Genomic DNA, 11147 nt, shown 5'->3' with positions numbered 1-11147 from the left:
TGCTTGATTGACAGCTCCCTCTCTGGACAGTTTCTGCATCAACTAGAGACAACTATGATAACTTTATTGAGACAAATAATGCCGTTCCATCCAAAAATCAGCTTCTTCTGTCAGCCTATACAAAAAAGTAGAGCAGGATAATTCATTATCTTTTAAAATACCTGCTTAATTTCTACACTTTTTTTTCTATTGTTGTGGAAGATTTCCTCCGGCAATCGGTGGAAGAGGAATAAAGTCTCTGAATCAAAGTTTTCTTCATCCGTTTTATTTCTTGCAAGAAGGAAAATTATATCACAGCTCTCTGGGAACTCTGTGGCACAAGATTCAACTAAAAACAGTCACAGCTTTATTTATACACATTCTGGTTACACCTCCTGGCCCCGGTCAAACAAATTATATGACAACTACAAAGAAGAAGTCCCCTCTCCTACATCCTGAAAGGTCAGCTCCTTATCCTGAAAGGTCAGCTCCTTATCTTGATCAGGCCCCCGAGAACTTGTATCTGCTCTCCCAAACACTCTGTTTCCATAACCCCCCGTTGTGAAAAGCCATCAGCTTTACGACGGCAGGCTGGTCCATCCCTCATGTTGCCTCTACCACAAATCACTCTCCCAAAAAACTACTGATCACCTAAGCTATACTTTCACAGTCCAGCGAGATAAATACATCAGATACATTTCATCATCGAATACAGAACACTGTATGTGCAGTTGCAACATATTCATCCGTCTGGACACAAGTCCATCATGTGGTTGTGTACCATGTACCGGCAAATACACCCTGGTGGAGGGTTACAATGCCAAGATGGACACCAGTTCAAAGTGCTCAATCGATGATGCGTCGGTCCCCCTTTTGGTCAATCTCAATGGGATATGATTGATCAGACTTTATTAAACATTTTTGCATTTTTAAAAAACATTTTATTGTATGGACCATTATATTCTGTTTTTAATATTTCTTTAAACAGAAAACCAAGCACAAGTTAAAAAATATATATATATACTGCTCTGCAGTGTATCATAAGCACAGCGTGGTGCAACTTAAATTTGTCTTTAAAATGACAACACAGAATGTTACCCATTTGGACACTAAAATTGAGAAGATTTCCAAAAATATGCAAAATAAGATCACATTTTTCAGTTGTGCCAACAACTGTAATCCAAAGAGCTATAAAATAGCATGGTTTGGAGTTTTTATCTGTAACAATACTTCATTTATTGTAATAAAAAACATGTCAAATACTTATTTACACAGTTATTCATAAGCAAGTGTAAAACCTTCATGTTATGTACTAAAACTGTGTGAACAAGAGTTTTAGTGTAAACAACGGAACACATAGCAGTCGGTTTCCTCGGTGTGGGCGAGCAGCAGCACAGTGCAACAAAGGGGAGGCGCTAAAGGAAAGGAATCAATATCCTGCACGTACACCGCGACTAATTGTTTAAATGAATCAATTCCACGTTCATCTGAGAAGTGAGAGAGTCCGCTGGTGAGAGAAGCGCTCCTGTTCCTCTCTTCTCTTTGTCCTCCATCTGTGGACACAAATTGGATCCACATCCAACTCGTAAATATCTCCCACATTTCTAAAACACAAATTTCACATTACTTGACAAAAAAAAAAACTTGTTCACCCCCGAAACATTTCACATGTTTGATGGAGTGGGAGATTTTTCGGATTGGTTTTAATTTTCCCAATGAAAAAGCCACTGGGTTGCATCGTCAGCATAAAAAGAGTTGACTATCGTCCATCACTGTCAGGAAAGTGACTCCACTTCTCACTTCTCCTTCCTCTCCTGTCTCGTCTAGTTGGCGATGGGCAAACAACTTTCGAGGTCGTAGCCCGGCCTCGACCAATGGGTGTCCAGGTGTCCACTTCCTGTACACAGTCTTTGATATGACACCGTATATATATGTTATCTTTTCAGGTTGATGTTTTGCTTCGATGGGGATTGTTCCCGAAACACAATTGTGTTTAACTGAATTTTCCACAAGCAATCTGACACACAGAGAACATGAGAGATTAAAAGTGATGCTGAACTGGCTCCAATCATACTAATACAGAATAAATGAATCACTGATCAATTAGTACAGCGGGTATCTTTGTGAACTGTATGCAGAGACTATATGAGGATCTTCAGTTGTTGTTTTTCTTTAACCCTTGTGTTGCCTTCGGGTCATTTTGACCCGATTCAATATTTTACCTTCCTGTCGCCTTCGGGTCAATTTGACCCGATTCAATGTTTAATGTCGGTGTTCTTTCGGGAGTCAACAAACAAACATAAAGTACCTCACACTTAAACTTGGAAAACAATATTAATTCTAATAATTTTCTGGAGATTTTAATAGCTGGGGTCATATTGACCTCAAGGGTAAAATATGTTAGTAAATATAAAGGTAACAGGAGGGTTAAACATTGAATCGGGTCAAATTGACCCGAAGGCAACACAAGGGTTAAATGTGTTAAGCAGGATAATAACATAAGAAAAACAATCTAGTGTAGTTTTAGAAATCATGACCAATAAAGAAACGTTGACCCTTAAATGGTTTCAGAAATGCAGATACAAATTCTGAAGGGCCCGGATTAAAAAGTCGAGGACGCTGCGTAACATTGGAGCCTAAAATGAACATAGAAAAGATTTCTTTGTCATTCATTATACAACTAACACATCTGAGAGAAGTAGAGTTTCCACTTGAGATAGAATGACATTGTTTTCCTCCTTTTGTTTATGCTTGGTTCCAACCGAGCAGTCACATTTCCCCGTGCAGCATTCAGCACTTGAACGCACCAACAAGGAACTATTTTAAAAGAAGCCTCTCTCGATAACTGCAGTTACATAAGTTTCACCAAAAAAGAAAAAGAAGGAAAAAAAGCACACGCTGATTCATTTGAAGTTGAAGGGTTACAACATGCAGCAGCAGTGGGAACATAAACATTTATGATCACATCCCTCCACTCTTTTGTTTTTTTTTACGCTTTCCACTCTTTTCCTCTGCTTTTGTATTTCTGTATCTCTGACACGCCTAATTAAAATTGTTGAGCCGAGTGCGGAAGAATATTACACTGATAAGCCTCTATTAGCGAGTATCATGCAAGTGCAAAGATACATCTCCAGAGATTACAACGTGATTCTGGGAATAACACTTTGGAAAGGGAAGTGGACTCTGAGTGTGTTTTGTACAATGTCTTTTTAATGCGCTGGAGCTCAAGTTCATTCCAATTTTGTTGACTATATTGTAGATTGGGCCGTATTTCAACTCCCTGATATAATCTGTGCACTGTGTGTGTGTGTGTGTGTTTGTGTGTGTGCAGGTGACAGCGTGGACGCTCAGACTGAGCAAACCCATTATTGCCGCTGTGTATTTATAACGTTTCATTTAAGCATATCAGCCTTCTCATCAAATATTCATTTGAAGGGAGATTGCCTGCTTTGTCTCCCCCCCCCTCCTCCTCTTCCCTCCATCAGCCCCACCCCCCCACTCCCCCGACCCCTCTACACTTTTTTGTAAATGTCTTCAAATGCAACTTTAGAGTTAGACAAGGAAGCAGAAACATGTGGCATCTTTTTTTCTCCTCTTCTATACTGAATATTATCTTCTGTTTAGCACTGAACAGCCAGCGCTTCAATTGCATCCATGTGTGTGTGTGTGTGTGTGTGTTATTCGTCACCTGTATCACTGCTCCACTCCACGAGGCATCAATCAGAGCTCATTATTGGCTATCTGTCCGCCTGCAGCAACGATGAACTCCTCCGTGAACCCTGTGGGAGATAAACACCATTAATACTGCGGGCTGAACCATCCCGAGGCGCGCAGTGTATTCAAATACCTCTCTCCTGTGTTCCCTCTGTCTTTTTCTGTTTCCCTTCTGAGTTTCTTTCCCTCTCGGACGACACCCCTCTTTGATTCTTTTGATTTCACAAGGCCTCTTCTGGAGTCTTCACTTTTACCCCCGCTCCTCTTCATCTTTTCTGAAAGACGTCATAATAATCCCTCAGTCTGTCTTAAAGGAAGCTTCGCCAAATAGTTCGGGGCCCAACAAGCACTGCTTAGCTTTTCTTGGCGGTCTCGTTTTTCCAATTACATTTAATGGTTCGAGAGTTAACGTGTAATGGCACACACAATAACACTCATTATTGTTGCTTTTATCGTTAATCTTTTCTGGGTTGTGGGGTAAAACACTAGAAGGCCAGGCACGTTTATTTGCAGAGCGCATTTCAACAACAGGGCAATTCAAAGTGCTTTACATAAAACCATTAACAGCTTCAAAATGCAAAAAGAAAACAAGATTTAAAAACAATTAAGAACATTCATTAAAAACATTAAAAACAGCCAAAAAGCAAGAAATAGAATAACGGTTGCAATGCAGTTATGTTTTTTGATATGGCTGTTCAGGTTAAAGTCTGAATCCATAACTACACCTAGATTTCTGACTTGGTTTGAGGTTTTTAACATCAGTGATTGTAGCTGAAGTTTGAAAAACATTCTTGTGTATCCAGTTGTTGATTTATTCAATGCATTTATCCCTTGAACAGGATTTTAATCCCCTGGTGATTTAGTTATGTAGATTTGTGTGTCATCTGTATAATTATGACAACACAGTTTTTTTTCCTTCATAATATGAGCAAGTGGAATCATGTAGATGTTGAACAGAAGAGGCCCCAGTATTGAACCTTGGGGAACACCACATGTCATCCTAGTCAGGGGTGGTTGGGTGGGGGTGTGGGTGTGTGTGTGTGGGGGGGGGGGGGCATTCATATTCATGGTACCCAGAGAACGAATCCCGACTTTGGTGATCTCCCAGTTTTTCTTCTGACTCTGCCAACATCATAGGTCAAATTCCACAATTGTCCAATACTTTGGTTTTTGACAAAACACTTGGAAAAGTAATGGCATCCCCAATGACATGGCACTTTAATGGAGTAGTTTTTGACAAAAAGTTAGAGGAAACATCCGAAATACAGATTTTAAATTGTCCTCAAATAAAACCAGCTTCTACACATGAAAAAGTTAATCAATTTCGCCGTCACTTTAAACCTCGGTGCCCGGAGATGCTCAAAGTATTACATGTTAGAGTTAAAATAAAAGTTTGTGATGGGGAAACAAAGCTTATCCCACAAATCATCTCCTGGCCTCCATCTAGCTTACGTTGTGTATTTATGGTTTTTAATATTGCAATGATTGCGACCTTGCATTTATCTGAAATATGAGGGAGTCATTCGTTAACTCAAACAGCTTCAAGGACGTGGCGCTGACAGCGTATTGATCGGCAGGTATTTCTTCTTCCTGTACCGAGCCAAGGTGAGCCCATCCATCAGAGATCAGCCACTCCCCCTTTCCTCCATCCCTCCTCTCAGCTGTGATGTTTATCCTTTCTCTCTCTCTCTCTCTCTCTCTCTCTCTCTCTCTCTCTCTCTCTCTCTCTCTGCTCAGACGGATGATCCAGCTGACAGGTGTGACCTCTTTGTCATCTTTTGGATGTTTTTGGACAGTCAGCAAAGTAAAGCCATCACACTTCTGCTGGAGGTCCTCTGAACCCACTGGAGCCTCTCAAAGTGTCGGTGGAGAGCAGAGAGCGCGCGCTGATGCTGAGCAGGAGAGTTTAGAAACACACACATACACACACACGCACACAAACCACACACACGCGCGCGCAGACTGATGCTCGCGGAAAAGTGACATGCTCGCGGGTAGGAAGTCGTGTAGATGAGCTGCTGCTGCTCCGACGCGCAGGTCCTGCAGGTTCAGCGCGGGGGTAAACACAGAGAGACGGCATGAAGGAGTCCAGGAGTCAGGACCAGAGTCCGTCCGACTCCAGAGAGATGGACCGGTCCTACGACCTGCTGACAGGTACCAGCCTTTGGCATGTTTTTGTTTTTGGATCGGGGAAACTGGACGATTGGTCGATCTGCAGCCGATTGTTGACCTGCATGAGCTTTCCAGTGACTGTGAGCTGTGAAAGTTTACTTTTCTAAAGTAGTATATATATATATATATATATATATATATATATATATACTGATATATATATATATATAAATATAAATATATATATATATATATATATATATATATATATATATATATATATATATATATATATATGTATAGTATGACTTCGGGTAATTTGGATGAAATATTATCTAGGATTTATAGCTCTAAAGCAAAGCAGCTGGTCGGTGTGAAAGTCCTCATGTATTCAGAGAATTAAGATGAATTCCTGTTTTAATTCAAGTTATTTAAACATGAATTCCCTGATAAACATCCTGGTTTCTGTTTTTAAATGTAAGTTTATGTCAGAGGGACGGGACAATAATGCCAGTTCGGTTCTTCTGTTATGTGTGGAAACATATTTTGCATACCTTGTATCCTTATTTGATAATAATATAATAATATATATAAATTAGGGCTGTCAATCGATTAAAAAAATTTAACTAATTAATCGCACATTTTGAAATTGCTATTAATCGCAATTAAAAGTTAAAAGTTAAAAGTTCATTCTTTTTAAAGACCAAACTTCACACAGAGCTGTGTTTCAAAGAGGCTCCTATCTATAAAGTGCCAGCGAGGTATTTAATATTGTGCATAAATTGTTTCTTCAGTGAAACATCATATTAGTTAAAAAAAAGAAGTATATTGAGACCCCATTGGTCCTGTCATCTTTAACACTGAACAACAGCAGAACCAGTGGCCTTGGTAACTGACTGACATTCAAATATGTCCTGTTCACCCTCTGGAGGCTGGGGGCATTTTATACATTTTACAAAAAAAATTAAATTCACCTTTTAAAGGCGTTTGCATATGACACCCCCCCACGTGTTCTACATCAAACATTCCAGAACAATCTCAGCTCTATTCAATGAGGCTCAGTTGTCCTGGTGCCGTGTTCTCTGCTCTCTGACTGACAGGCCTCACCCGCGATAGAGCCTCACCCGTGAGGTGGGAGGTCCTTTGTGATTTACTGAGTGTTCATTGGTTGTTTTTTCCCCAAAATGTTGACAGACAAACGGATTGACCAACCACGTTGAAGGTTTCGTGTGACGAGTTCTTTCCGCGCCGCGTCACCCGACATGTCTCCCCTTCGTTCCTCTGTGTATCAGAGGGGGAGACGGGAGGAAGGAGAGCAGGAGGAAACCCGACTGATTCATCCACGAGTTAAACTGATTTATGATCCTTATTTTCGCGGAAAAATAATTGTTTTAAAAACGGAAACAGTGTTAAACCGTACTGCCGCGGTTTGACACTCGGTTTGAGTGTAAAAACTTCAACGAACACCGGAAGTAAACAAAGTTGCGTTAATTGCGTTAAAATATTTTAGTGCGTTAACGCGGCCAAATTAATCGCATAGATTAACGCGTTAACGCTGACAGCCCTAATATAAATATAATAATAAAACACTGAAATTTTGAAATTTGATTGAGTGCTGAGGGCATTTATTAATAAATACAAAGCCAAATAATTTCCGGTTCGAGCCTATTTAATCTGAGTATCTACTTTTCATTTGGAAAATATTTGGGTTCAAGGAAAATTGTGATGGACATTTTTCATTATTTTCTGACAGTTAAAAGACTAAATTATTGATACATTGAAAATAATTCAGCAGCTATGAAGAGAATATACATTATAGGTACATCACTAAAAAAAATCAACCCATGCTATTCCTGTTGATCCTATATGGACATGTTGTTTTCATGAAATGCCCTAAAAATGCAGCACAACTGGTGGTTATTGATATTGCAGTTATGGCTCACTCTCAAATGGAAGAAAAAACAAAGTAATGTGATTTAAAAAAAAAGTGAGAACAACTTCAGAATATTACCAGAAGTCCGAAACATGAGAATCGCTGGTATCGGGTGGTGGTAAAACCAAAAACACATAACAGATAAACACACTAATATGAAGTAGAGCGGAGAGAGAACAGAAACAATGTCAGATAAGAGGCGTCTCCCCCCTTTCTTGTCATCTAAAATTATACTTGTGAGTGTGTTTGTTATCTAATTAGATCAGTGAGGCTCCTCTGTTTGTCTCACACACACACACACACACACACACACACACACACACACACACACACACACACACACACACACACACACAGTACTTTCTTCCTTGTGACAACTTCCCAAAATAGTCGAATTAAATGTATGAACAGAACTTACACAAACAGCTGCACACAGCGTTTCTTAGTTTGCAAGTTTGCAGGATATTTTTAAACGGCCAGATGCACAGGGTGTCCGCGGGTCCTTAAAAAGTCTTAAAAAGTCTTAAATTTCACTGGTTTATTCCTGTAGACACCCTGGATGCATAAAGATTACGGTTCATTTAATGGCTGATAGTTATCACAATAGCCAGCGTGATCTCCATTCAGCAGCAGGTAAACCAAACAGTGAACAGGTGCATGGACACAGAGGCTTTAAGGGGCGTTCAGGGCACACAAACAAACCCTTTTTTATGAAAGAGTGGAGCTTAACATGAGGTGTAAACTGTGTATAGCTGCAGCTACTGTTCAACCGTCAAATAGGCAGCCAACAGTAATGTTCAGCCAACGTATAGAAACAAAATGAAAATGCAATGGAAGGATGTTTAACGCTCCTGTTACCTTTATATTTACTAACATATTTTACCCTTGAGGTCAATATGACCCCAGCTATTAAAATCTCCAGAAAATTATTAGAATTAATATTGTTTTCCAAGTTTAAGTGTGAGGTACTTTATGTTTGTTTGTTGACTCCCGAAAGAACACCGACATTAAATATTGAATCGGGTCAAAATGACCCGAAGGCGACACAAGGGTTAAGCTCTTTCAAAGACTGAGCAGAACACAGTGACAACCTCACGTTGTTTACTTCTTTCTGTGTTCATATTTACTAGATCTTTTCCCTGTGATCACTTTCTACACCACACCGTGATGTCATAATGTTATTTTAAAGCGTTAGCTTGACCTTTTGAAACACGCTTATGAACAGTAGCCTACATACGAAGTTAGCACATCAAGTTAGCTTAGCTTAGCATTACAGAGTAGGAACAGGGAAATAGCAATCTGTCATATTTACTAAATCTTTTTCCTGTGATCACTTTCTACACTACACCGTGATGTCATAATGTTATTTTAAAGCGTTAGCTCTACCTTTTGAATCACGCTTATGCACAGTACATACGAATTTAGCACAGCAAGTTAGCTTAGCATTACAGATGAGAAACAGGTAAATAGCAATCTGTCAAATTTACAGAATCTTTTCCCTGTGATCACTTTCTACACCACACCGTGATGCCATACTGTTATTTTATAGCGTTAGCTCTACCTTTTGAAACACGCTTATGCACAGTAGGCTAGACACAAAGTTAGCAGAGCAAGTTAGCTTAGCTTAGCATATAGAGTAGGAAGAGGGAAATGGCAATCTGTCATATTTACTGGATCTTTCCCCTGTGATCACTTTCTACACCACACTGTGATGTCATATTGTTATTTTATAGCGTTAGCTTGATCTTTTAAAATAAGCTTATTTTTCATTCTTGCAGACTTACGAAGAAATACGAAGTTGGCACAGCCAGTTAGCTTAGCCAGTTAGCTTAGCATTACAGACATAGGAACAGGGAAATGGCACTCCGTCATATTTACTGTTCAGACACGAGAGCGGTCGTCAATCTTTTCATCTTACTGTTTGACAAGAAAGCAAAGTGTAGACGAACTTCCCACAAACTATCAAATAATCCAAAATGGTGGCGTGACGCCTCTGTGTGAGGACGCATGAGGGCAAATTAATTGCTTAAAAACCTCTGAAGCAATCAGTGGGGGCTCAAGTGGAAGACAACGAGTGTGTGAATGTGATTGAGTGTGTCTCCATGGTGTGTATGAGATGAATGTCCACAAGATGCACCATGTCCTTTCTAAGGATTATGGTAAACTCAGAGGCTGTTACCCGGGCAACGGTATGTTACAAAACGTCCCGAAGCCGCCGTGACCTTCCGAGTAAACCCCAAAAAACAAACTGGTGAACGAGAAGTTAAGGGTCATGATAAAAATGGTCATTAAAAGCATGTATATTGTTCTTTATTTTTACAAATCACTGCATGGTTATTAAACTAATTGCACATTTTTCATTCCATCCTTCACTTATTATTGTTGCTTGAAGGAAAATGAACTTTTGTGAAGAAGAATTTGGTCTTTCGTTGGGCCATGAAGACGAGGAGGTGTAGTTTATGTGTGTACATGGAACGTTTTGAGAAAAATCTCAGAAAATAACAAATTATGAATGCTAAGTTTTACTGGTCAGTAATAATAATAATAACGACATTTATTATGCATACAATCCAAGTGTCATCACACTGAACTATTATACACTTTTTATTCTTATCCATAAAATAACCTGGTTGAAAACCCATCGTTTACTTCAGATGTCTGACGTCAGCAATTATTCTGACATGAACTGAACTCCAGTGAACTTTACAAAGTTCTCAACACCCAACTTTCAATTTCTTTATTCATATAACTTGTAAAGAAGTATCAAAAGAGGGGACGGCTCCTTTTCATGCATTTCTTAATTCCCCTCAGTGTCTCTCACTTTCCTCCCCTTAAGTACTATTGCAGCTATAATTGTTTACGCCGGTGGATAAAAGGCTAAACGAGTCTTTAAATGTGTTGATAGCAGCAAGGAAGAGTTCACTGAAGTGTCAGAGGGCTGCGGTGTTGAAATACATTCGCAGGATTAAAGGTGGTGTACGTGGCATTTGTGTACATTGTAACACCATCCAATCAAAATCATTCATATTGGTTACCAGAGATGCATTTCAACAGGAACAGCTGGATTGATGCTTCAGCTGAGGCCGCATCGTCTCTCTAAAAAACAACTCCCGCTCAGCATTTCAATAACATGTATTTAACAATAACCTGAGCTGCGTGTGACAGAGACCACGTCAAGCTGTGTTTGTCCTCAGCCGTGCAGCTGACGAGTTTCATTGAGGTTCTGTTTGTTCACGCGTAATTAAATGGTACTTATAAGTTATGCTCATTTACAGATTTTCTGATGTGCCCTTGAGCAATCATTAAACCCGTGAGTTGCTGCAGACATGTCAGGTTCTGGTTTCACCCTGCGCCGCTGTACGTCTGCCTGTGATCGAGTCATTCGGGATCTATTTACTCGACGTTGCGG

The 11147-nt window shown here is 39.7% G+C and overlaps 1 protein-coding gene across 1 annotated transcript in view; it reads left to right on the top strand.

Annotated features, from left to right (window-relative positions):
• Nucleotides 1-5773: 5773 nt before the first annotated feature.
• The window catches only part of LOC130190152 (Kv channel-interacting protein 2-like), a 10806-nt gene continuing 5432 nt past the window's right edge, over nt 5774-11147 (top strand). Inside the window, exon 1 of the mRNA XM_056409425.1 lies at nt 5774-5847. Within this exon, the coding sequence (XP_056265400.1) occupies nt 5820-5847 (28 nt within the window). The 5' untranslated portion in view covers nt 5774-5819. The remainder of the gene's footprint in view (nt 5848-11147) is intronic.

This window comes from Pseudoliparis swirei, chromosome 24, assembly GCF_029220125.1.
Source record: "Pseudoliparis swirei isolate HS2019 ecotype Mariana Trench chromosome 24, NWPU_hadal_v1, whole genome shotgun sequence".
In the NCBI taxonomy this organism is placed as follows: Eukaryota; Metazoa; Chordata; class Actinopteri; order Perciformes; family Liparidae; genus Pseudoliparis; species Pseudoliparis swirei.
Note: the sequence above shows the minus strand (reverse complement) of the source record. Positions and strands in the feature narration are given on the sequence as shown.